General features: G+C 45.6%; 7 protein-coding genes across 7 annotated transcripts; 4 read left to right on the top strand and 3 right to left on the bottom strand.

The window, feature by feature from the left end:
- Positions 1-1,044: 1,044 nt before the first annotated feature.
- On the bottom strand, positions 1,045-2,450 carry LACBIDRAFT_312563 (putative RTA1-like protein; the record flags this gene model as incomplete). Its single annotated transcript, XM_001888218.1, has 10 exons — positions 1,045-1,157; positions 1,221-1,291; positions 1,354-1,519; positions 1,576-1,615; positions 1,668-1,748; positions 1,801-1,823; positions 1,880-1,992; positions 2,052-2,196; positions 2,265-2,372; positions 2,429-2,450. 10 exons carry the CDS (start codon positions 2,448-2,450, stop codon positions 1,045-1,047), a joined length of 882 nt encoding a protein of 293 aa, XP_001888253.1.
- A 2,729-nt stretch (positions 2,451-5,179) lies between these two features.
- Positions 5,180-5,489, bottom strand: LACBIDRAFT_312562 (uncharacterized protein; the record flags this gene model as incomplete). The annotated part of the gene is made up of 2 exons (XM_001888217.1): positions 5,180-5,410; positions 5,469-5,489. The coding sequence occupies 2 exons, from the start codon at positions 5,487-5,489 to the stop codon at positions 5,180-5,182; spliced, it is 252 nt and encodes an 83-aa protein (XP_001888252.1).
- A 589-nt stretch (positions 5,490-6,078) lies between these two features.
- On the top strand, positions 6,079-8,328 carry LACBIDRAFT_312561 (uncharacterized protein; the record flags this gene model as incomplete). Its single annotated transcript, XM_001888259.1, has 13 exons — positions 6,079-6,302; positions 6,355-6,367; positions 6,428-6,499; positions 6,558-6,620; positions 6,682-6,727; positions 6,782-6,808; positions 6,870-6,899; positions 6,952-6,982; positions 7,046-7,213; positions 7,278-7,563; positions 7,618-7,642; positions 7,704-7,721; positions 7,784-8,328. The coding sequence occupies 13 exons, from the start codon at positions 6,079-6,081 to the stop codon at positions 8,326-8,328; spliced, it is 1,548 nt and encodes a 515-aa protein (XP_001888294.1).
- Positions 8,329-10,136: 1,808 nt separating this feature from the next.
- LACBIDRAFT_312559 (uncharacterized protein) lies at positions 10,137-10,758 on the bottom strand (the record flags this gene model as incomplete). Its single annotated transcript, XM_001888216.1, has 1 exon — positions 10,137-10,758. Exon 1 carries the CDS (start codon positions 10,446-10,448, stop codon positions 10,137-10,139), a length of 312 nt encoding a protein of 103 aa, XP_001888251.1. The 5' UTR covers positions 10,449-10,758.
- A 91-nt stretch (positions 10,759-10,849) lies between these two features.
- LACBIDRAFT_395470 (uncharacterized protein) lies at positions 10,850-15,664 on the top strand (the record flags this gene model as incomplete). The annotated part of the gene is made up of 13 exons (XM_001888258.1): positions 10,850-11,059; positions 11,114-11,256; positions 11,313-11,436; positions 11,496-11,544; positions 11,596-11,703; positions 11,761-11,834; positions 11,889-11,951; positions 12,011-13,495; positions 13,548-14,394; positions 14,446-14,523; positions 14,574-14,651; positions 14,705-14,782; positions 14,835-15,664. 13 exons carry the CDS (start codon positions 10,850-10,852, stop codon positions 15,662-15,664), a joined length of 4,167 nt encoding a protein of 1,388 aa, XP_001888293.1.
- A 5,402-nt stretch (positions 15,665-21,066) lies between these two features.
- On the top strand, positions 21,067-22,858 carry LACBIDRAFT_333583 (uncharacterized protein; the record flags this gene model as incomplete). Its single annotated transcript, XM_001888257.1, has 8 exons — positions 21,067-21,169; positions 21,202-21,204; positions 21,238-21,391; positions 21,476-21,615; positions 21,926-21,981; positions 22,030-22,035; positions 22,083-22,296; positions 22,608-22,858. The coding sequence occupies 8 exons, from the start codon at positions 21,067-21,069 to the stop codon at positions 22,856-22,858; spliced, it is 927 nt and encodes a 308-aa protein (XP_001888292.1).
- Positions 22,859-25,879: 3,021 nt separating this feature from the next.
- Positions 25,880-26,291, top strand: LACBIDRAFT_333582 (uncharacterized protein; the record flags this gene model as incomplete). The annotated part of the gene is made up of 2 exons (XM_001888256.1): positions 25,880-26,056; positions 26,109-26,291. The coding sequence occupies 2 exons, from the start codon at positions 25,880-25,882 to the stop codon at positions 26,289-26,291; spliced, it is 360 nt and encodes a 119-aa protein (XP_001888291.1).
- Between the last annotated feature and the right edge of the window lie 327 nt (positions 26,292-26,618).

Below are 26,618 nucleotides of genomic sequence, written 5' to 3'. Positions count from 1 at the left end.
ATGCCAACATGTCTGAGTTTCAAAGGAACAGCAGAGTTGCAGCAGAATCGACAGGCTGTAGCATGTGAGATACTCAGCACCTTCAGACTTATCATGATCAGCCTCAGAGTCAAGATTCTGTATATCTCAAGTTTTCAGCCAATTTTTCCCCATAGCACACGATGGCTCCAGGCGCAGTAGAAAGCGACGCTCTGCAAGCAAACAGGAGGGTTTTAAAACTCAGACATGTTGGCATCAAGGGACATCAAAGATCATATTGAGCTCATATGTCTTCGTAAAATAACTTGCCTCACATAACTCATAATTGAGTAGGACTTATAGATAAGTATACCCAAGCCTCAGTGTAGTCCCAACTTGTAGATGCTTCTCGGAAGTCGAGGTCGCAGGTGCAGGAATTAAAATTGTAAGTATGTACTCAAACCGATTCTCATCATTCATTGTCGATCGCATTCACTCTAGATCTCCTTAGAAGTTAGGTAAATATGTACCTCGAGGTACCTCGTTTCTTCGAACAGAAAATTCCAAGCGCTGCTTACTTTCGTCCTTGAACGATGTCAAGCAAAGAGGTGAATGATGGACAACTCTTCCGCTGGAAGGTCCAGTCACATACTAGTCGCCAGTCTTTATCAAGGACAGCGCCCTCTTTCAAATCAATTCGCCGCTCGGATTACCAACAATTAGGAAGGTGCATAAAGCTGAGGTACCGTTGAAAGCGGAACGAGGTTAGACGACGTGTACGGACGCGTTCTGGAACTTTAGCGATGGGGAAAGTGCGTTTCATGCCTCAGGGTACAGTCATCATTTTTGAGTGACACTTCGCATTGAACTCTTATTTTCTTCAGAAATATTCGATTTTCTCCGTGTCCGCTTAACCATTTTATTTCAGAACACCGTTGTATTCTAAATACTTAGATGCCAAAGATCATGCTAACTGCATATACGTGTTCTAATAAATATTTTAAACGTCCTTTTGTCAATTACCTACAGAAAATAGAGGGAACCACTAGCCAATCCTAGGCGTACGACATGCAAAACATACATAACCTAAGCAGCACTTGTCTTCGACTCGGAGCTTGGCTCCGCAGCTAGGAAGACACCCGGATGCACAAAATTGAGGGTATATATGGCCAAAACTATCATCGCTCCGTCCAGGACGTCTACCATTTTTGTTTTGTTAAAATAAATCTGGGAGTGGAACCAGGAAGAGTTGAAGCACGCACTGAAATAAACCTGGGTCCCAATAATTCGTCCAGTCCATCCATCGCTCAGCTCAATTGTACGATATACTGCCCTGTATAGAATTAACATGATGAGTAAGACACAATGGAGAAAATATTAACAAAGAAGACGTACCGAATGAACAAGCACGTCGTGTTAAACGCCAGAGCCAGACTCATCACCTTGATGTTACGGTCAAAGAATCCATGCGTGGTGTCCCCACTGTCCAATCTGACTGGGCGTCTCTTGAAATACCGGATAAAAAATTCCGTTGCACAAGCGGAGTAGACGGTAATGGTGACTGCGAGCCCGTCAGCGTACTGTGGGTGCGAGAAGTTGTTTGAAATAAGAACATACCGAGTTGGAATACGATACCCCCAAGCATGATGTTGCCACCCTGTTGCGAAATTAGACTGATAAAAATGAAGTAGGTAGAAAGTGCTGCATACCGTTCTGGGGTCTCTGCCGTTGGGTACCGCGGTGGCTGCCAAGCCGCCTCCGAGACCTTGTATAACCAAAGAGATAACATCCTGCCGAACATGAGGACACTTGAGGGAACTCGAGAACGCTTATAGTACTCACACATGTGCAAAAGACAATCGTGTCTAAAATTTTGTCAGTCAGAACAACAAACTGGGGACGACGAAATGTAAGGACTTACACCACTTCGGCGTAAGGCGGCTGTACGACGCACCAAGCCGTTGGATGATCATTCCGAAAATAACAAAGTTGGCAGCAAGGAGGGGAGTCGGGCCAATAATCGTCGCGCAAATTCTGCAAAACGAGGTAATCAATATCAGAAGCGCACGGGAAAAACTGAGAGAGAACCGTACTGCAGCTGGAACGGAGAATCTAGATACACAGAAAAGTGGGACCAAAGTCTGCCCGACCACCCAGCCACCTCAAGTGCTCCACAGAAGCAGGCGGTGAATATCAACCATTTCATGCGATAGCGGATTGATTGGAAGATGTGCACCACTGCCATGCGGAATTATTATAAAGTTAGAACCGCGTGGAGTCAGCGAGGGAGGCAGATGAGGACGTACAAGTGGAGATGGAGAATAATACGATGAAGAGGATCGCGACGTAGAGCGTTGGGACATATTGGTATGGCCCCGTGTCGTGATGTTGTGCTACTTTAGATGGCTGAGTGACTGTAGACGTATATAAGTTAGCATTTGAAATGTGACATGGAGCCAAGAAATTGTACCCGTTCCGTTGGTAGAAGACATGATTGGCGCAGAAGAAGTGAGTCTAGGTGACTCGGGGGTAAACTGATTCTGATCAAGTAGAAGCAACACTCGTCGAGTTAAAAACAGTTCAGTCTTTCCGCAGTTGAAGGAGATAGGTCCAGCTGAAGGCTTGGCGAGTGCACCGACCCTGGCAGTATGACCGCAGCTACAGCCTAAAGAAAAGGACACTTATGCAAATCAGTTAATCGTCGCACAGCATTGATCTGAGTCTGTGCTTTGTGTGTTCGGTAACGCGGTTAATGATAGACGCCCGTCGCACAATCTTGTAGGCGAAATATTAAACTTTAAAGGGTCGTGGTTGCAGCCTTTGTAGTAGCAATCCGCTTGAGACGCAGATACGACAAGGACGAAAAGATTCGAGAGCGGTGGCTCTAAATCGAATCCAAGGGTTCCGGTCGGAGCAAGACGATAGGTGTTCACCTTCCTGGCAGCGCAGTCTACGAGTGCTGAGCGGCGTAAAAACATAACGGCTGCGCAAAAACGCGTACCTTAACATCAAGCATGAGTCTATTTTCATCTTTCGGACATGGCCCCTAAATATTCGCAGTTCTCTCCGATGAACGGAAAACGAGATAATGGAAGTGATCAAAATTGGTTTTCACTCCGTCTACTGCGGGGGTCAATTTCGTCACGGTAGCGCTGGCAGTCTTGCAATTCAAGGTTATAGTTGTCGTGGGCCTCGTCTCTCGTCGGCTGATTGAAAGACTTGCTCGCCAATTTGAAATGGTCGGGAGGACGTCATCAACTCGAAGTGTGTCGGTGAACGGCAAGTTTCGGCAACCTGTGAATCCCATTCAGGTTGATCACTTGCTTGGAGGTGTGAAAGTTGTTTGGGGTTGTGCCAGTAGTGATCGTCAGACTTTAGAGTTCATCTACCGACTGCCAAGCCTCTTTGCACAGCAACGTCGATGGTGCGTCCACGACTGATGATACTTGGATGTTATCAAGGTTAGGTACTAGTAGTGTAGGGTCATGGTACTTTTATCTAACCATTGTACACATCTATCGTTAGAAATGAGGCTGTAATGAAAGAAGCCGCTGGAGACACGCGTCGAGTCATGCAAGATACGACTCGGCCATAGGTCATAAAAGGTTCCAGGGCTTGGCGAACGTGCACTTACAGTATGTTGCGAAAACACTGCCAATTACACTGCGCAGAAATGCGCACCTCAACTTTGATCGCTGATAGACATATTCTTTTCGCTGCTGTGTTTTGAATCTGATCAATCCGTAGTCCCTTTGATTGTAATTTCCTCGCTGCCTCAACGCTGACTGGGTACCGGGCTGGGGAAAGATAAACGGCATTCGAAACGAAAGGGCGATGCACACCGTATGTCGACGTGCGGGGATCGTACTTTTTTGTTATATTAGGCTCGCTTCGTACCAGTCCTCTCCGAGCATGGATGGCAGCGTCGTCGTCGAGCGCATGGCGCTGTTATCTATTGAAAAAGGTATTTCTCATGATCAACTTTGGCCCTCGTCAGTTCTCCAGTGATTCTAATGGCATGCCCTATCGCACTTAGGCTCAACGCAATGGCACTACCTTCATATGACGCCAACGTTGACCTATGAATACAAAAAGTTGCGAATCTACTGTTCGAAGAGTCGGAGAAGTTCTTTGTCTGAACCCAGCTTTCGCGCATGAGACGTGCATACCTGGTAACACCCGATATGAGTCAATGACAGGCGCGTGTACTGACCAATATACGAGCAAAGATCTTGAGAGTCCCTTCTAAAAAAATCATTCATGCAGCTGAGGTGAAGGGGGAAACAAATCCACCTGCGCGGAGGTCAAAACTCACCCCGGCGGGCCCACTTCATCGGTTTCTTCGCAGATTTTAAGTGGGTATCCGAAATCGGTGAGTCCACCTTTTGTGTTCACTACAATAATCGGTGAGTTCATTGAAACGTATACGTTTATAGAAATGTAGGCTCCAGTGCACGCGCCCTATCGCCCTAGTAGGCTCAATGCAAACTACACGTTTGTAACCTCATGGGACGCCAGCGTTGACCAATGAATGCAAAAAGTAAGGAAGGGGAAAACAAAGTTCTTTGCCTGGGGATCGAACGCAGCTTTCGCGCATGAGACGTGTATTCTTGGCAAAATTGGTATGACAGGCGCGTGTATTGACCAATATACGAACAAAGATCTTGAGAGTCCCTTCTAAGAAAAAATTACATATGCAGCTGAAGGGGGGGAAAAATCCACCTACCACTTCATCGTTTTCTTCGCGGATTTTAAGTGGATATCCGAAATCGGTGACTTCACCTTTTGAGTTCACTACAATAATCGGTGAGTTCATTGAAACGTATACGTGCATAAAAATGAGTTCTCCAGTGATTCTAATGGCACGGGCCCTATGGCACCTAGTAGGCTCAACGCAAGTTATACGTTTGTAACCTCATGGGACACCATCGTTGACCCATGAATAAAAAACTTTCATTATAGCGATCACAGTTCTTTGTCTGGGAATTGAACCCAGCTTTCGCGCATGAGAAGTGCATACCTTTTGAAAATCGGCATGACAGCCGCGTGTATTGACCAATATACGAACAAAGATCTTGAGAGTTCCTTCTAAAAAAATTATTTAGGCAGCTGAGGAACCGGCGGTGAAGGGGAAAAAATCCACCCGCGCGGAGGTCGAACTCACCCATCATTCTCTTCGTGAAACGTATAGGTGCATAAAGATGTAGGCGAACGGCCCTCGTCAGTTCTCCAGTGCACGCGCCCTATCGCACCTAGACTCAACGCCAACTACGCGTTGTGACCTCATGGGACGCCAGAGTTGACCTAAGAATATAAAACGTAAGGAAGAGCCCCAAAGTTCTTCGTCTGGGAATTGAACCCAGCTTTCGCGCATGAGATGTGCAAACCTGGTAACACCCATGACAGGCGCGTGTATTGGCCAATATACGAACAAAGATCTTGAAAGTCCCTTCTAGAAAAAAATATTTAGGCAGCTGAGGTACTGGTGAAGGGGGAAAAAATCCACCTACCAGCGCGGAGGTCAAACTCATCCGGGGCCCTCTTCATCGTTCTCTTCGCAGGCTTGGAATGGGCATCCGAAACAGTGATCTCCGTCATTCAGTGTTTTCACCCAATTCTTGATTGAATCTCCTCGGCATCGCAGGAGACCATTACGGGTGTGAAGCACGATTCATTAAAATTTTGAAGAAGGCTGTCATCAGGAAGGGTTACAGAGCTCGTAATCGAAGGCCGGAGTTCAAACTCACCTATTTCTTCGTAAAAAATGGATAGCCGAAACGGTGGTCTCCCTTCCCCTCAGCTGCAAGAAGTCTTGTAAAGTTGGTGAGGAACGGCCATTGAATGTTGAATATTGAGCGCTTGAGCCAGGATGAGAGTCCTTTACCGGTTCCTTTGGAAGACATCAGCCAGTAGACAGTGCGTTAGAGCCGTTTGACAGTGGAATGGAAGACGCGTCTGACATGTCCAGCGTCTTCCCAAACAGATCAGCTGATGCATCAATGCCTCCGAACCGTAACGTTCTTCCTGTCAATCGTTCATGACAAGACTATAACTAATCCAGTGAGCACTAACGCCCGCCATCCCCCGCCCTTCTTCAAGTTCTCCCACAGATACTGATACATGTCCACCACAGCAGCAGACGAAGGCCACCTGCGGTCAGGGAGCACTCTATCCGATACAGCCACACTAACGTCCAACACGCCCCAATCGTCGGCGTTTATCAAGCCTGGTGTGCTTCCCGTGAAAGAGGGCTCGATAACTAACGGTGGTCCTACCCCCGTCGTCATTCCGCCTGAACATGCTGCGCGGACGTTGGTGTTGTGTTTTGATGGGACGGGTGACCAGTGCGTTATGTTCTGTTCTGTTCTCTTATCGTTGTGAATGACGATGTTCTAGGTTCGATGCGGATGTATGCGCCTCCAACCTTCCGGGAACACCATGATAACTAGCTGAAGCCTTGTCCGTGTAGAACTCGAGCGTCATTGAATTCTTCAGCATGCTCGCAAAAGACGATCCAGACAGACAGATGGTGTACTACCAAGTAAAGCCCCTCTTCCCCCCATTTATTGAGCCTCCCTTCTAACCCCAGATGTATTTAGGCTGGTATAGGCACGTATACGCCTCCGCAGATCGCTACACCCCTGTTCGCAAAGTTCTCCAAGGTCAGCTTGTTTTGCGTATTATTACCAAATGGCACAGATTCTGACTTTTGCTTTTATTCAGACTCTGGATGAAGCTATCGCGTGGAACCTTGATGCTCACATCATGGGTAAGAAAACTCACATATGCGTGTTGTTCGTTCGGGTTTACCTGCTTATTCCAGGCGGATATGAGTTTCTCATGCAAAACTGTGCGTTGGGTCGTCCCGTTCTCTACTTACTTTCCGTACTGACCTCTCCCCATTCATTCAGATAAAGGCGGCGACAGAATCTGCATCTTCGGTACGTCCCTTACCACCCCTCTTCTCCCACCTCACCTCCTTCCTCCCTTTAGGCTTTTCTCGAGGCGCATATACCGCACGTTGGTCAGTCCCTCTCTCCTCCTTCCATCGTTAACCCACTTCATACCTACCGTCATTCTTACTTAGCCTTGCCGGGATGATCCACAAAATTGGGCTCCTGCCAGCATGCAACCACCAGCAAATCCCATTCGCGTACAAGATGTACACGCGCCCTGACGAATTGGGTTGGAAGCAGTCAAACGCATTCAAGAGGGCTTTCTCAATCGATGTTGATATTGAGTTCGTTGGGGTTTGGTATGTCCTTTCTTCCTTTCTTCCTTCCTCCTCCTCAACCCCCATTCTCAATCTAAATCTTTAGGGACACAGTCAATTCCGTGGGCCTAATCCCCCGCCGCCTCCCATTCACAACATCAAACACCATCGTCCGCACATTCCGACACGCCGTCTCCCTAGACGAGCGCCGCGCAAAATTCAAAGCGAACCTCTGGAACCGGCCCAATGACGATGAAAAGACACTGAGTGTGACTGATCAGCATGTTGAGTTGATTAAGCAGAAGGCTGGGCCGCATCCTAGTAAATCTAGGTTGCATGCGCTTGAGAGGCAGTATGGTGTTGAGAGGTTGAAGGCGACGGATATTGATGAGGTGCGTTTCTTCACTTGCATCACAGAGAGGAGGAGTGCTTAGATGTGTACATAGGTTTGGTTCGCTGGATGTCATTGTGGTTCGTATCCTTTCTTGCTTCTAATGCTCGTTTCTGATGATGATAATATGCATTCTTGCAGACGTGGGCGGCGGTTCTGGTACGTAACACACCCAGCTCACAGTTCAAAGCTCTCGTCAACTCATTTACCACCCTCATCAGTGGCAAACGGCGCCAAACCCGTATTAGCACGCATCCCCCTCCGTTGGATGATCCGCGAAACCTTCAAACGCGAAACAGGGATAATGTTCCACGCCGACGGACTCAAACTCATAGGCCTCTCCCCCTCCTCGCTCTACCCCCTCGTCTTACCACGCCCACTCGCCCTCCCCGTCCCCGCAACACTCTCCCTCCTGCCTATCCCCAAGACGCCGGAAGAACCCATATACGACGCCGCTGAAGCCTTTCCCACCGAGTCAGAGGAAGAACTCGACCTCCACGATGCCCTGGCGCCTATATACGATCAACTTAAGTTGAGTTGGTGGTGGTGGATTTTGGAGATTATTCCGCTTAAGCAGAGGAGGCAGCGGAGCGACGATGTTTGGGTTACGTGGTTTGCGTGGAATTGGGGGAGGGGAAGGGTTATTCCGGGGCAGGGGAAGAAGGGGGTTAGGGTTCATAGGAGTGTTAAGATGAGGATGGATGCACAAGGGGGGTATAGGCCCAAGGCGAATTTGGATTTGGGGAGGGTTACTTGGGTTGATTGATGTGTTGAGAGCGCCCTTCTTTTTTTTGTGGGGGAGGGAGTGTGTATGTTTTATCTTGACCAGCCGTGTGTAGGAGTACGCCCTTTTTTGTTGTTGTTTCGTTGTAATAGTATGACTTGACTTGAATCTATCTTGAGCTTGAAATTGTACCCCCCTTTTCGAATCCGTCTTGGCTTGATATTGGATGCGTAGCTGAGTGGAAGTTCGTATAATTTCAGTCGGGAGTATAGACCTGCGCCGAATGATGGATCGACGCATTCATGGAGGCTGTAGTGGGCCCCGAACCGCCGCTCCGTAGGACCTTAAGGTACCTGTAGAGATGTTTGGTGTTAGTGACGACTTGGATTCGGCAGTGAATGAAGAAGACCCATACGTCGCGATGTACTTGCTTCTATGCGGCTTCCGAATGGGATTGAGTTCACCTCCCATAAGCCACCACATAGGAGAGAATCGAAGTGGCGAAAGAGGCGGGTGGTTGAGAGGCGTTGTAGATAATCGGAAGGACGACCGTCAGGTCATCTGCTGTCTGCGACGATGGAAGACGACGAATCGGTGTTTCAGGTGGATGATATGAGGCGGCCGGAGTTGCTGTTTCCTCTTGCAAATACGTCCAGCTTCACGCATGCATACGGGGAGCAACAGAGAGGGTCGAGCTGGTGCAAAGATCTGGTCGTGAGCTTGTTATTCGACCATTTTTTCAAACTATAGATGTTTAGCGCATCTAACGACGCATGCCAGCAGCCCAGCGTACACAACTCTCCAGGTTTCGTGGAATCAGCTGGTGATGGAAAACTCGAAGATAGCCCGTTACAAGAAAGGAACTCATTCGCCCGAACCATCGGAAATGTGGACGACAAGAACGAGGAAGGCTCACTTTGGGCCCACTACTAAGAATCGGCAGAGGGCCTTCCGTCCATTCAGAGTTTCTCAACCTAAGGAAGCCTCATGTGTGAGTGAAATCCTGTTGTATTATAGCTGTAGTTGATCAACAGAAGAAGAGTCAAAAGGGATAGAGGGGTGACGCACTGAGCTATCCATCCCCATGTATAGAGCAACTGTTGACGTTGACCCGTCAAGGACGGGCACGGTGCGCAGCCCTACTATGGGTTTTGTACGCAGTCTGCTCGTCGCTCGGAGGCATGTTTAAAAACCGAGTCCTGAGAGATGGTTTCAATCTTTTTTATCTTGGTGCTGGGAACAAGCTGGGAAGGTGTGTGCCGGTTGACATTCGATTGGCGTCGAGAGGCGTGATGGGCGAGGTCAAGATGGTCAAACACGACCGTCTCACAACTTCTTTGATCTCAACCACCATCTACCCTTGCCAGATACGATACCGCTTCACGGGTTGGCCCGCCCTCTGGTCTTTCACACCTAGTCAAGCCACCTCGATATCCTCCGCGGTTTATGGAGTTCAGGGGGTAACTTACTTATTCTTTCGTCGTCTAACTCTCATAATCTTTTTATCATTCCACAGGATAGATCTGAGGTGTCTGTTTCAACGTCCCCATCTCGACAATAATTCCGCTGAGACGTTCGCTCCCTCTAACGCGATGACCCACCAGCGGTTTCTGCTGGGTTGCCAATGTCCAATCGCGTGCTGCAGGTCTCCCAACACCCTTCCTTCCATTTTGCCGCATTCTAATCGTTGTGCTGGACTGGCCAAAAAAATCCCACTGTCACCTTTCCGCTCAACGCTCTACAGGACCGTGTAACTCCAGCGTACAGTTCCCCTTTGATCGACAGACGGCGGCGAGGCAACGAGCAACAATTTGGATTGGCGATGCCTGAGTTGGCAGTGCAATGATGCACTATCGAACAGCTCCTGAACGCACAGTTGCCCGTCTATATACGGACAGCGGGCGAGGCGACGTGGAGCGCTTCGGATTGACGAGACTTGGGCTGGCGGTGGAACGGTGAACTGCCGGACACGCGCCCTCAGAGAACATCCGATCGAAGTCCAACTCCCGGAGGGTGTTCGACGTCTCCATAGAGCAGGGATTGCTGTCTTGTAGTTGGATCAAACGAGACGGCCCCAAGGTTGGGGAGCGGTGTGGTTTCTCAGTAACGAGGAGCACGACCCCTTCGAATTCTTCGCTATCGAAGTGGTGGCCTTGTTTCATAATTTCGACCCACAAAACTCACGACTACTTACTGCGCTCGGTCGCAGATCACGACCTTGCACAGCACAAGAAGTATCGCATATGGTGAACGAACGAGAAGCAAGCCAAACCACGCATGGCTGCTGTATTTTCCTCCTCTTCCGTTCGAATTCGGGTTGAGGGGGTTTGGAGCCAGGAGGGGGTGTCAATTTGGGTACACAGAGGATGGTATTCTACAAATCCGTGATTTGGGGTAGCAACTGGCCTTCTGTAGTAACATACGATTTCCTGACCCTAGAAAGCAGAGCAAGATGGACCTGTTGTATTGCTGAAGACCGTTGTGGTCACATGACATGTGACCACAACACCTCAACGCGTGGCAATTGGCGCTCTAACGATTCCTGTTATCAACCACCATCATCATGAACGCAAACGCGACTATCGGCACCAGCGACACCACCACCAACAACAATATGCATACTACTGGGTTGAATCCCGTGGGAAACGACCTTCTACAAGCGGTCAGTGGAGGCGGCCTTTCGGCGCTCGAGGCCGTCGCCGCATCTGGCGACGCCTTTCCACCTTTGAAGGCGGCTGTCGTTGAGGCGTTAGAAATCATCGGAATTGTTAAGGTGTGTATTCTTACTATAATCACTCTGCCACGTCTATCTATTCAATGGCCACAGAAATTTAAGATCAACAAGAAGGATTGGGCTGCTTTTTCTGTGAGTCTCATTCAGAAGGTTGGGGAGATTGTCCAGGCTGTGCGGCAATATAATGAAAGTCATGTTCCATCGGCTTTGCAATCCAATCTTGAGAATCTGAAAGGGTGTGTAGTTCTGATGGTGTCTTGTGGTTACCTCTTTGATAGAAATCATGCACTAGTGTTTTGGACAATTTGAAAGAAGATGTAATCAAGATCCAACAGCAGAACACATGGAAGCGACTTGCCAATTTCAAAAAGGATCAAGAATATATTGCAGGTTTGCAGGCTAAACTCAATGTGCTTGTGAGCATGTTTCACATAACTTAGTTGTTCTTTATCACCTAATTTATTTGATTATCAAGCCCAACTTTCAAGCCTGTCTTAGGGTTGAGGAAAGTTCACAAGAAGCAAGTACGTCAAGCCACAAATACCTAACTTGGTATTATTTCTTAATTTGTTCAGATGCCAAGAGGGGTGCTTGGGAACATCCCATAGTGACTGAGCATAACAAAGATAATATATCTATTGAGGGAAGAAATCTTGGTGAAGGGTCCACAACTACAGAAAATGGTATGCACAAACCTTATTTCTGATGCCATTTCTTGATAGCTTTTTTCAATTTTAAAGTACCTCAGATAAGTGTGCTTGAGCAGGCACATGATTTTCAAATCAATGATAGTGTTTTCAATTCTGCAAATATTGTGAGTGATAGGCTTTTAAAAATGCCCCTTCTTGAGACTATTGGTGTATTATAGATCAATATCAATGACAACAGGGGACTTGAAGCCAGGATAGAAGATGTAGTGGAGCAGTCAAATGTAAGTCATATAAATGGGTAAAATTGATTACTAGCTTATATCATCAATAAATAATTCAGGTAGAAAAGTGGCTGCAAGAGCTCAAAGCTCCATCACATGGCAGAGTAAGAGACAGGTGCATGCCTGGAACTCGGGAGGATGTGCTCACCCTTATCAAAACATGGCTTAGTGATCTTAATGGGCCTAATATTTTCTGGCTTTCTGGCAGTCCTGGCTCTGGGAAGACAACAATAGCTTCAACTGTGGTCGCTGATTTTGATTATTTCTCTGGGCAATTCTTTTTTCGTCGTGATGAGGCTGAGCTTCGGGATCCTGACAACTTATGGAGACGTATTGCTCTGGACCTTTCTCTTGGATCCAGTGATCTTGGAAAGTCTATAGCTAGGGCACTGGAGAACCAGAAAGCCAACATCAGAGGCCTTGATATCTCTATGCAATTTGAGCATCTTATTGTCAAGCCTTTACAGCAGGTTTTTTGGAGCTCTGTAAAGCCTCTTCTCATTGTTATTGATGCCCTTGATGAGTGTGATTCATATGAGAAACTCTTGCCTTCATTGGTATCTTGGTCTCACCTCTCTAAACCTTTGAAACTCCTTATTACAAGCCGCTATTATCACAAGATTCAGAGTAGCCTGAGATCTGTCAGTGTTCATCATAGTCTGCATACTGGGCATGGAGTGTCTACTGCAAGTTCTCATGACCTTGAAAAATATTTTCTTGCAAGATTTTTTGAGGTAACTGGGTTGCCTTCAAACTGGCCTGGTCCAGACAAAGTATCATTTCTTGTGAGAAAAGCTGCTGGGTTATTTATTTGGGCTAAATCTGCAATGGACTTTATCTTGTATGATGGAGGTGATCCTGAAGAGAGGCTAGATATCATTTCTACTGATTCTGGAGAAGGAATTGATGTTGTTGACAGCCTGTATCATCAGGTCATCTCTGTTGCTTTGAAAGGTCTCAGAGAACCAGAGAAAAATAATTTAAAAATAATTCTGGGTTCCATAATCATTGCAAAGAACCCACTTCGTATCAAGGATCTAACAGAGCTTCTGGGAGTGAAAGATAGATTTCTAAATTCGATAATTGGTCAACTTGCCCCAATTTTATCCATCAGTAGTACAAGCTATGTGCGTATTTGCCACCAGACAGTAGCAGATTTTCTCCTTAATTCTGAGCGCTCTCAAGACTTGTGGGTTGATCCTCAGTTTCATAGTCTCTGCTTTGCTGGGTCTTGCTTGAAGCTTATGAATGAAAAACTAAAGTTCAACTTCTTTCATCTAAAAACATCTCATATTTTAAACAAGGACATACCAGAGCTGAAAGACCACTTGGAAAGTGTAAAATCCACAGCTTTGGATCATGCAAGCTACTTCTGGGCCAGCTATTTGAATAAGACATGTGATAAAACATTAGAGCATAAAGTGCAGGCTGCAGTGGAGAAATTTTTGATGGTCCATTTTTTACACTGGCTAGAAATTATGAGTCTGATGAGAAGAGTAAATCATGCTGCTCAACTATTATTGTTGGCTGCACATTGGAGCAAGGTGAGTAAATAGATGTATACTTCAATACTGTACTAACATGAAAAAAATGTAGGTTTCAAAACCCAGCTTATCAGATTTTGCAAAAGATGCAAACAGATTTGTAATGGAATTTTTTGAACTAATAGCTTGTGCAGCACCACATATATATATATCAGCACTGCCATTTGCTCCAAAGAATTCAAGGATCTCTAGGCATTTTCTCAAGTTATTTGCAAAGACATTGACTGTGAAGATGGGTCAAATGGAAAATTGGTCAGAGAAATGTATTCTCAGACTGGCAGGCCACGATGATTATGTTACCTCAGTTGCATTTTCTCCTGATGGCATACACATTGTCTCTGGATCTGATGACAAGACAGTCAGAGTGTGGGATGCTCAGACAGGTCAGAGTGTCATGGATCCTCTCAAAGGCCATAGTAGTTTGGTTACTTCAGTTGCATTTTCTCCTGATGGGAGACACATTGTCTCTGGATCTAATGACGACACAGTCAGAGTGTGGGATGCTCAGACAGGTCAGAGTATCATGGATCCTCTCAAAGGCCATGATCATATTGTTACTTCAGTTGCATTTTCTCCTGATGGGAGACACATTGTCTCTGGATCTAATGACGAGACAGTCAGAGTGTGGGATGCTCAGACAGGTCAGAGTGTCATGGATCCTCTCAAAGGCCATGATCATGATGTTACTTCAGTTGCATTTTCTCCTGATGGAAGACACATTGTCTCTGGATCTAATGATGAGACAGTCAGAGTGTGGGATGCTCAGACAGGTCAGAGTGTCATGGATCCTCTCAAAGGCCATGATCATGATGTTACTTCAGTTGCATTTTCTCCTGATGGAAGACACATTGTCTCTGGATCTGCTGACAAGACAGTCAGAGTGTGGGATGCTCAGACAGGTCAGAGTGTCATGGATCCTCTCAAAGGACATGATCATTATGTTACTTCAGTTGCATTTTCTCCTGATGGAAGACACATTGTCTCTGGATCTAATGACAAGACAGTCAGAGTGTGGGATGCTCAGACAGGTCAGAGTGTCATGGATCCTCTCAAAGGCCATGATATTATGTTACTTCAGTTGCATTTTCTCCTGATGGAAGACACATTGTCTCTGGATCTTGTGACAAGACAGTCAGAGTGTGGGATGCTCAGACAGGTCAGAGTGTCATGGATCCTCTCAAAGGCCATGATACATTAGTGTTACTTCAGTTGCATTTTCTCCTGATGGAAGACACATTGTCTCTGGATCTTATGACAAGACAGTCAGAGTGTGGGATGCTCAGACAGGTCAGAGTGTCATGGATCCTCTCAAAGGCCATGATAATTATGGTTACTTCAGTTGCATTTTCTCCTGATGGAAGACACATTGTCTCTGGATCTTATGACAAGACAGTCAGAGTGTGGGATGCTCAGACAGGCCAGAGTGTCATGGATCCTCTCAAAGGCCATGATCATCATGTTACTTCAGTTGCATTTTCTCCTGATGGAAGACACATTGTCTCTGGATCTGCTGACAACACAGTCAGAGTGTGGGATGCTCAGACAGGTCAGAGTGTCATGGATCCTCTCAAAGGCCATGATCATTATGTTACTTCAGTTGCATTTTCTCCTGATGGAAGACAAATTGTCTCTGGATCTGCTGACAAGACAGTCAGAGTGTGGGATGCTCAGACAGGTCAGAGTGTCATGGATCCTTTCAAAGGCCATGATAATTGGGTTACTTCAGTTGCATTTTCTCCTGATGGAAGACACATTGTCTCTGGATCTTATGACAAGACAGTCAGAGTGTGGGATGCTCAGACAGGCCAGAGTGTCATGGATCCTCTCAAAGGCCATGATCATTATGTTACTTCAGTTGCATTTTCTCCTGATGGAAGACACATTGTCTCTGGATCTGCTGACAAGACAGTCAGAGTGTGGGATGCTCAGACAGGTCAGAGTGTCATGGATCCTCTCAAAGGCCATGATCGTTACGTTACTTCAGTTGCATTTTCTTCTGATGGAAGACACATTGTCTCTGGATCTGATGACAACACAGTCAGAGTGTGGGATGCTCAAATGGTTCAGAGTGTCATGGATCCTCTCAAAAGCCATGATCATGTATTGTGCATTTTCTCCTCATGGAAGACACATTGTCTCTGGATTGTTAAAAACATGTTACCGTCATAAGAATTGCTCATACTGCCAGATAATACCTATATCCTATGGGTGCCAGACAGAAATAAATCTGGTTTGTTCTGGCCAAGAACAACTACTGTGGTTGGCTGCACTCCAACTTCACTTCAGTTGGAAAATTTTGTTCATGGTGTAAACTGGAGCCAGTGTTCTTCATCATTACATGATCCCATTTAAGAAGGAATTGAACCTGTTGATTCCATTATCTGGTCAAATTAAAGTTCATAACTTCCCTGTTATTTCATGTATCAATGTGTTTCATTACCCTGCTGTCATTTACTACTACCTTGTATATCTTTTTATTCATGATTCAACATTTAATAAACCTTATTAGCATGTCCTTCCACAGTCATTTACAGGTCCTCAATACACACAGATAAAGAGAGGCCTCAGACAAATGAATTACAGCAGTAAAATCCAATATAAATATGCAGAACCATTGCTTCATACATACAGACATACAATCAAGACCAAAATTGATTATTTATGGAGAGAAGAGGGAGGATGGAGGTAATCTATTCAAAAGTCGCTTATCATTGGGAATTATGTTCTCAATACACCCATCACATCAGACATGATATCCCAAAATGGGAATTGTTCCTGTTTCCACATCTCAATTGCCTTGTCCTGGAGCTAAGATTTTACTTTGGCCTCAGAGCTTTGTAGAGTTTGGAACATGCATGTTTCATTGTGCAGGCCCAGGGATTGAGCTGTAGCTGCTGAAGAAATCCAGTCATGTCAAGGATGATGCTTTCCTGGCAATTTCCCATTTGGAAGGTGTGATGTGACCAATGGAATTCTGCTCAGATCATCTTACACCTCCTCAAATCCTCACATCTCCACATTGAAGCCTGATATCACTGGTAGGTAGCTTGAGTGTGTGCAGTAGGGTCCCTGCTTTAAAAATAGATGATAGTCTGAGTTGTTTTGAATGACATGTTTAATATTTTACAAATGTCCAAATCTCAACTGATTAGTGCTTGAAAGTCCAATCCAGTCCAGTTTTTTGGCCCAAAACGAAAAGACTGAGACCTAGACTGGTCCATATAATTCCTAAAACCTCAAAAGACCAGATCATGACCAGAAAAGACCAAGACTGCAGTCTTTTTCGGTCTTTGGAGCAGTCTTGGTCCAAACTGGTTGCAACTGGTTTAAAACCGGTTTTTCAACTAAATATGCAATGATATTTGCAATTGTGAGTTGGTAAGCTTATAGAGATTTTTTGTAGCTTCTGTACGAGTGCAAGAATGTTAAATTCCATTGAGAACTGATGTATCTACAAAAATACTAAGGTACATCTACTATTTTCATGAAATATTTCACTATTTTATATGTATCTTTGTCATTCTTTGGCCTAAAAATATAATCTTAGGTGTGTTTTGAAGGGTTATTATGTAGGTACAAAAAACCAGTCTTAACCGACAAGAACAGTCCATGTTAACCAGTCTTTTTGCAGTCTTGTAATCTCAAATTTGCAAGACCAAGACTGCGGGTCCAGTCTTTTGCAGTCTTGGTCCAGTCCAGTTGCAGTCTTTTTGCAGTCTTGGGACTGGACTTCCAGGAACTACAACTGATTATACTTCCTACATTGCTTCACACAAGGAATCATCTCAAAAAGTGAGGGCCACATAGAAATGAAGTGTATATACCAGTGGGAACAAACTCTGATACAATAGGAAGACTGGATGTGAAAATATTGGGGTTTGTATCAAGGACCTATAAAAGACTGTATGCCACATTTAAGCATTGTCATGGATTTAGTGGGATTCACCTGTGAATGGGTGTATTTAGGATTAATGTCAACTGAATGAATGTCGCTGACTCAGTTTTTTTTTAAAAAACCACATGTAGTTTGGATGTTTATAGCAGGCACTGGTGTAGATTGGAACACTCACTATGACTTCAAAATAGTGGGCCTGTGATCTAGTGGGTTCAATTCCCCAAGAACCGCATGAACATTTACAGTGACTAGGCAAAAGTCTTGCACCACACAAGTAATTCTATATCCTCTAAAGGGAATAGTTATTATATATATATGGTAATATACAGATATTCTATATACATCTTTGACATGAATATGAGATCTGGATCTCATGCCCTTCTCCATTTAGGAAAAAGTGAACAAACTGGGGTTTTGTGAGTTTTACAGATACTTCATGTGAGGGTCTGAAAAAATGTGAAGAATTAAGTACTTACTAACCCAAGTATACAGCACTTTGAATCATATCAATTGGATTAGTGGTTTTTGAGATATAGGTGTAAGAAAAGGGATTGTTTTGGTCAAATAGTTTATATTTCACCACTATTTGACCAAAACAAGCCCTTTTCTTACACCTATACAAGACATGCCTTGCTTCACTTCGGCAGCTTGAGCACAGACAATGGACAGGAGCCAAACATGTACACATGAAAGCCAGAGAACAACAAAAGAGCAGAGAGTGTGTAGGTGCCAAAAGAGTGATTATTTAGTGGCCATATGACATGAGGAGAGGCCAAGCATGTTGGTCTTAGGTGGAGGATTACAATAAAAGAGCAGAGAGAGCCTAGGCACCAAAGAGCTAGCCAAACATGCGCCCACGAAAGCCAGGCATTTCCTTAATATAAGAGTAATCTCAACAACCACTAATCCAATTGATATGATTCAAAGTGCTGTATACTTGGGTTAGTAAGTACTTAATTCTTCACATTTTTTCAGACCCTCACATGAAGTATCTGTAAAACTCACAAAACCCCAGTTTGTTCACTTTTTCCTAAATGGAGAAGGGCATGAGATCCAGATCTCATATTCATGTCAAAGATGTATATAGAATATCTGTATATTACTATATATATATAATAACTATTCCCTTTAGAGGATATAGAATTACTTGTGTGGTGCAAGACTTTTGCCTAGTCACTGTATGTGGACCTTTTTATACATTGCCATTTTTGCTGGGATGCTGTGATTTTGACGCAGCATAACAGCCTTGGTGGCCATACCACTGGCATTTGACTGGCATAGACAATGGGTAATAAGGATTCATATACGCTAGGCATCCACCCATCTGCGAATGGGTACATTGAAAATTCAAGTCGACTGAATCAACGTCGTCAAAAATGTGTACAGCGGGCACTGGTGTAGATTGGAAAACACCCACTTTCAAAACTTGATGAGATTTGAGGTTCAATTCCCCAAGAACTGCATGTCATCATTATCACCATTTTTTTCTTTTTGCCATGGTGGACTGGATGTGAACAACAGATACTTATTAACAATTCGGACTCACTGGAAAAAACACATCTAATTTTATTTATAATAAATATATAAACTGTCCCCTCAATCCCAGGTGTGTGTTGGCATACCTACAGAGTTCAAACATTCAATAGTTCCGAAGTTCAAAAAAACAGAGTTGCAAGTGATGGAAATAAGATGAATATGAATATGAAGCATGAAGAGGTCAGATATGTACATATTTGAATGGTATATATAAATATGTGTGTGTGGTGTGTGTAATAAGACAAGGTATCATGTTAGAAATGATGAGTCGAGTCGTAAAGGCTGTGGTAGAAGCATAAGCGGCAAGGAAGGAAAAAGGGAAGGGGATGAAGAATGGGCAGATGGATGGTATATATACATAAGACAAAAAAAAAAGAGTGGATGGGATGTGTTTGTCATGGTGGATGTATCCCAGAGTTTAGAGTTAGTTTGAATGTTGTGTATCATATGCTTGCTTGAGATCCTTGTTTGATGATGCTGGTGTGTTGCTTGATGCGGGTGGTTTGATGAAAGAAAGGATGGGGTAGGGGAGGGGAAAAGCAGGGTGGAGGAAGTGGAAGGCCCAATGTTATCATGATGATGCTGGTACGTGCTTGATGATGCAGTTGGTTGGTTGGTTGGTTGCTAAGAGAAAGAGCGAGGGTAGGAGAGGAGAGCAAGTGGGAAGGAGGGGAATGCAAGGCACACTAATACCCAACCATGCCCACCTTCCTCCTATACATCCTATGTCGCCTTGCAGGCACACCCGTAATCGTCGGCTGTGGCCCCTCCTCCTCCCACCTCACAACAGTAAACGTCGGACTAACATGCAAACTGCTGCTCGTCGTCATGCCCCCAACCCCCCTAGCTTCCCCGTCCCACTGGCACTGGCACTGGCACTCGGAGTACTAGGCACAGAACTCCCAACCTCATCTGCACTCCGTCCAAACACCTTTGGCTGCTGATTCTCAGGAGCATTCCGATTAGAATAAACCCCCAACCACACAGCAGTCACAATACACGGTATCAGCAGCACAGAAACAACACCAACCCATCTGTTCATCCTCCCATGTCCCATTCTGGGTTTTCTTCAACCATGAGGAGTCCTTCGCACCATGGGGTTTCGCCAACTCCTCCTCCTTGACGATCATGGAGAACTGGTGTTAGAAGTCGTCCCTTTTTTGCAGCGCTGGGGAGGAGTCATCCAAGTTCGAGCAGATGACAGGTTTGCTGGCGGTTGGTGTGGTTGTGAATGTTACCGCTGGACCTCCTCCCCCACCTTCTGATGGGGAGGAAGAGGGGGAAGAGGAGGGGAGAGTGAAGATGGGTTTGATAGGTGTCTTCGTGGTTGGAAGGGGTGTGGGGAGCTGTGGGAGGGGGAGTTGGAGAGTTGAAAGGGTTTGAAGTTGGAAAGTGGCCTAGCCCGGTCGGTTGGGAGGGATGGAGGTGGTTGGGTGAGGTTGAGTGCTGCTATTGGGGCTGCGTAGCATGGTCCGGGGGGAGTTGTTGCCTAGGAAGTGATTGGGGAGGATGGGGCTATTGTTTTTGTTGCCACTGAGGAGGCCACTGCTGTTGCTGCTAAAGAGGCCATCATTGCTGAGCCTGCTGTTGCTGCCCCTGCTGTCGAGTAGGAGATGGCTGACGACGCGCAGGAGAGGAGGACTGTGTGGCCGCTGCCAAAGCTGCGTGCCTGGACAGAGAGGTTCCAGCAGCGGCAGCTACCCTCTTTCGTCTCTGCTCAGCTTGGTCCTGAGAATTGTCATCAGAATCAGAGTCAGCTGCCAAGTTCAGCAGACCCATGCCTAGGTTGCTGATGCCCAAGTTTCTGTTTGCCTGAGACTCAGACTGGGAGGGATTTGTTGGAAACCTATAGAGACCCATCGATCATCTCTGAGTTGAAAAGACCCTTGAAGTCATGATGAGAGTAAGGCAAGTGAAAATGAATGCATAGCTCTTTCAAGATTGACATTGCACTATGTTGGTTGGGTTTTGCTCTTGGTAAGGCATAACTTCTGGAACATCTTGATGATTGAGATGGTAGTGAAAGCAAAGGATGAGGACTTGAGTGGAGCAGTGTCTGCTTGTTTGGCTATTTGCTCTCTCCACTCACCTCGATTGAGCGTTCATTCTGGCATGGGTGCTGCAAAGCCGTCCTAACACCATGAACCATGACATATTTTTACATAAAGTCAATCCCCCCAGGATCCTCTGGGATGAAAGTCGGAGCTTGGGTTATTGTGGTTTCATGGACACTGTTGAAGACAGTGAGTGAATCATTAGACAGCTTTTCCTGCAGCATGTATGTTGACTCCCACTATGAAAGGCATCCTAGATTCACCATTTGCGGTCTACTACAGCAGTGGCAGGAACCAATTCTTGTCAATCTGCTTTGCATCAACTTTCGGTCTACGACATGTACCTGATAATGCATGTCGCATCACCTTTCGCATTGTTCTGCAAAAATGCGAACTACATACTGGAAGTTTGTGAGCTGGACGAATGAGATAGCATCATGAGGAGCATCATCTGGCATACTTGGTTTGAGAACGTCTTATTCCGCTCTTGAGTAGTCCACCCTCATCAGATGCCGTTGCTCACTCCAATGTAAACCTCAAGAACAAGGAACTCAACAGAATGAAATGTGGCAGAACTACTCTCAACATTTTCACTGGCTGGGTCCCTCACTGGGATATGCCTCCATGTCCCCCAAGTACTTCAGCGACCCAATGAGCGACAGGGTCTCCTCGTGTAGTCCACTTTTCCCAGAGTTGAACACACTCAAACAGATGATGGTACAAGAGGTCGACTCTGCCTCACTGGGATAGACCTTCATGCCCTCCGAGTTCATCAACCCAATCAACGATGGTCTCCTTGCTCAACGTCCACTTTTCCTGGACTTGAATGGATGAGGGTGCATGAGGTCGACACTCGCTCTGGCTTTACCACACCACATGTTCACGTCCAAAAGGGAAGTTTAGAGTGATGGGGTTGGGGAGATAGGGTTGAGGATGATGTTGCAGACATGCCCCTGGAAGCAACAGCATGGAAGCCTCCCTGCTGGAAGAAACACTTGTCTGTATGTCTTCCTACCTCTTTTTGACATCTCACTTATTGTTCTGCAAAGATGGCTGTGCGTATTCCTCTTGTATGACTGAGGAGTTCACGACAAACATTCAGACGGTCAGGATCCACGGCATATCTGTGCGGAACTTGATGACTACAGCTCTCATTGTCATCACAAGCACTAGCGTGCGCAACCGCCCATCTAAATTGGAGTGCCCAATGGCAGGAGAACACCAGCCAAGTTGTATGGACTTTCCTCTTCGTCTTCCAGGAGATGTTGCCAAGAAACATGTTCTCGAGATGATGTGTACACCCCTGCACGTTGACAGTATGCCCAGGAGTGATGATCTGGTGGCATTGTGGCAGCAGCCTTCCAATCCATGGGGATATCCCGTATGAGGGGTCTTAATGTCTGGACGCAACTTACGATGAGTAGACAGTCATGACTCAATCGTATGTCTGGCTTGTTTTCCCCTCGTTTTTGGTATACCACTTACGGTTTTTCAAAGACAGTAGTTACTCATATATGAAAGAATTCAAAAAGCGGTCAGAATGCATCACAAAGTCATATCCCTGCAGAATGTTTACAACCACAACATAAAACTCCATCATCATCCCAAGTACAACTGCCCATTTGAGTTGGAGCACCCACCCACTGTCAGAAAAACACCAGTCAGCCGGTACAGCCTCTTCTGTGGCCCTTCCGCTGGATGTACCGAGGAACCTGGCCTCAAGGTGGTTTCCACTCCCCTGTGAAAAAGCAACTCAAATCCTGGAAGCAAGCAAAATATGGCCCATTGCCGTTCGCTTTTATGAACTTTGCACTTGTGATTCACTTTGCTTCAAAAGGTTTCTTCGATGACGTTGCATTGACAATGACCCAAGCCTGAGCTAAGTATATTGGCCAAAGAAATTGTTTGGCAACGAGAATCGAGATAGCTTGGGCCCTGTATGTTTGTCTTCCGCTCAGCCCTTGAGGTCTGGGTGCAGGTCTGCGCTGATACTTACTCGAAGGGAAATCATGGAGATTCGAAGGTTACGTGTCCAGGGTATGATTCAAGTTATCTTGCATACCACACCTATTTGACGAACCCTACAGATGGACATCCTAGGATATTTGACTGGCATCTTCATTTGTCGGTGTGGGAGCTGGTCCAACCCCCGTTCAAGCTGGTGCTTCTTGAGGAAGCCGTGAAACATCCAATCCACGAGATGCCTCATCACTAAAGTGCTGACATGGACAGCTTACTATGCAAAGCCTTTGCAGTACAGACCTATCTAATTATGTATAACATGTCATATTGAGTATGACTTATGCACTACATATGAAACTGCATGCAATTCTGCTTCAGTATCAATCAGACATGTGCAACAGATGTTCTAATGAATGAGAAGAAGAAAAGATGGATTTGGACTGAGCTTGATGTCCGGGTTCCATCCCAGATGTGTGGCTGGGTCAAAGTTAGCCTTTTCAGTCATAAAATTTAGGATCAATACATGTAGTATAGCTGGTTTAAAGGGGTTAAGTATAGATGTTAAACATACCTGATGCCACATGCCAGCAGCCCATCGTACACAACTATCCAGCACAGTAACGATTGCGTGTAATCAGCTGCCAATTGAAGTTAACCCATTACCAGAAAGGAACCCATTTGTTTGAACCATCGAAAATGCGGACCTCAAGAACGGGCACTACTAAAAATCGGCACAGGGCAAGCAGGTATCTTCCATCCATTCAAACTTTCGCAAACTAAGAAAGCCTCAAGTGTAAGTGAAAAATTGTTGTAGTTTATAGCTGCAGTTGATTAGCAGAAGAAGAGTCACCAGAAGGGTCAAGGGATAGAGAGGTGGCATACTAACTATCCAGCCCCATGTATACAGCAGTACTGTAGCGATACCCAGCTGCTGACTCATCATGGACAGGCACAGTGTGCAGCCCCCACCACAAAAATGTGTGTGCCTTCGGCTTGAAGGGCCCCAATGGTTGCACAGTGCCCAGCCCTAACTTCTTCCACAGGAACCCCTTCGCACCTCTGACTCTGTTCGGCCTGTCCATCGTAGACTCGTAGCTGCTGCTCCAGGGCTAAATAGGATAACCAAGATACATCATGCCACTGGCGAGGTTGTTGTTGTTCCATTGTCCAAGCGAGGGAGTTGGGTTATAATATCTGACAGTTGTGGCTTTCGGGTAGTTGGGAGTTATAGAGATAACGGATTGCAGGAGAGGATTGCATTTAAAAGAAGGTTCAGCTATATGAATTGTTTAGCTGTTATGATGATGAGTAATAAGGGGCATAAACTTACTGGAACTCCATATCCTCTGTTCAACCTATATTCTGGCCAGTTCACTGGTGGTGCTACGCGAGCTGAAGACGCTTTGGGCCTTCAAGCTTCAGGCAACGAGCCTCAACATTGAATGGCCAGGCAATACGGGAGAGCACAAGGGGAGCAAGGGGCAAAGGTCTGTGTGACGGTTGTGTGTTCCGTTTGGTTGACCCAAGGTTGGTATCGAAGGAGGGCAAGGTTGACGTTGGGCCCAAGGTTGGGTCGATGGAAGATTAAAGAGCATAATGGTCAAGTCACATCAAAATAAGAGTGATCACATCCATTGGGACCTGCTCCGGAATATACCTCTACCTCTACCTCTACCTCGCATCTCTTCTCAGACTTTTCTCATTTGAAACATTCACCAAACTCAGAAGCCTCACTTGCAGATTCTGCCGATGTAGTTTGCAATGATGATGATTCACCCCAAGTTTTGCTGCATGCCCCCTTTGTCTGCTGCTTTGATTGGTCAGGCCCAGGAGTCATGTCTACCAATGAATTTGCTTTTGACCTTCTCATAGGCCCTCAGATCTTTGAGACCATGCCCAGAACTCACCTCACCCATCACTGCAATCATGCCACCTATGTACAAAACCTCTACCGCCTGTCAGCGACCTTCCTGTTACAAGCCCTGGATTAGAAGTAAGCTTTGGGCATTTATTTATTCCAGTATAATTCTAACATCTTCCGATTAGACATTACGGCGTACGTACATACATATGTACATTGCCAATTGGTCCCTCGGTCTCTTCAGAGCTTCAGCTGATGCACTCCTCAGTTCAAACAGATTCATTTCATTCTGAAATACCATTATGGAAGAAATCCCAACTCAAAGAGGGTTCACCTTTGCTGGATTGTCTTTGAGAGGAAGAAAAAACCAAGATCCTGCTCACTCCTTTCCCCTCAATGTCTTGATCTGTGAGCACGTGCAAAACCGTCTTGCAAAGTTCCACATTCACAGTGGAGAAAGCAATGTTTAGACATATGATGCTTGAGGATGTAGTGAACAGGTGAACGTGAATGTGTTAGATGTCGTCAATTAACAAGAACAGGTGGGGCAGGGCGCAAAATATGAATGGGGGTTTCGTAAAGTCCTGGGTTGGGATATGGACCGACCTCAATTAGCGAAACTACCAATTTCATTGCCAATTGGCAATGTCACCCTGGTAGAGGTGTGATCCAGCAAGGCAGGGGATCACCGTATCTCAGTACCGCTTGAATGGCAAGGAGGGTACACGCATATGATGCACAATTCCTTTCTCATTGATGTTCCATGCAGTGAATGTAAAATCAAAGGGGTTATAGTTTTGCAATCTGGACTCAGCGATTTCAGTCATCATGACATGAGGCCATCTTGATTGGGCAGTGGGGGATGTGAGGGTTTCATCACACGGTGTGAAGGATCTTGGGGTGACAAAGAAGCTTCTGTAGAATTGAGTGGGAGTTCAGCCCGAAAGATATTTTAGACAATAGTGGGAAAAAAACATGGATTGAGCACTTCATGTTACTTATATATATCTGAGGTGATAGAACGGTGCACAGCATCTCAGTACCTCTGCTCTTTCTTGTTATCAACCACCATCATCATGAACGTAAATGTTACTACAAGCACCAACAATATCATGGGATTGGATCCTAGAGCCCTGCAAGTGGTCGAGGGAGGTGGTCTTCACACCCTTGAAATTGTGGCTGAGTCTGCGGATGTTTCACCACTGCTGAAGGCAGCTGTTGTTGAGACCTTGGCCCTCATCAGCATTGTTAAGGTATGTAGCCTTATTCCAACCAATTTACCACATTTCTAACAACCGAACCTAGGAATTCAATTTCAGTCAGAAATCTTGGGCAGAGTTCACCCAAAGTCTCATCGAGAAAGTCAAGAAGATCATCCAGTATACTTACCATTACAGCAAGGATCACCTGTTCACTTTGCATTATAGTCTTGAGCTTTTCAAAGAGTGTGTGTTTGTGACTATTGTCCTGGATGCCCATCAATTGTAATCTACCAGAACTGTGGGCCATATCAAAGAAAGTGTCTCAAAAATTCAACAATCACTGTGAAGGCAGCTTTGGTTGTAAATCAACAAACATTAGGTTGATTTTCCCCTTTCGACCTAAGGATGGATAAAATTTAGGTTGATTTTTTTCAACCTGAATTTCAGGTTGATCACCAACCAGCAAAATCAACCTCGGATTGGTTGATTTTTGTCTGCAGGATCTCTAAGTATGTCACCATGAATTTCAACCTAGGCCTGGTTGAAACTTCTCCAGAGGACAATTGGCAGTACTTCATCATGCCCCACTGATTCCTGCAGGAATGGCGTAAAA

Source organism: Laccaria bicolor, genomic scaffold (genome assembly GCF_000143565.1).
Source record: "Laccaria bicolor S238N-H82 LACBIscaffold_53 genomic scaffold, whole genome shotgun sequence".
Classification (NCBI taxonomy): Eukaryota; Fungi; Basidiomycota; class Agaricomycetes; order Agaricales; family Hydnangiaceae; genus Laccaria; species Laccaria bicolor.
This window is presented reverse-complemented; position numbering and strand designations above follow the sequence as displayed.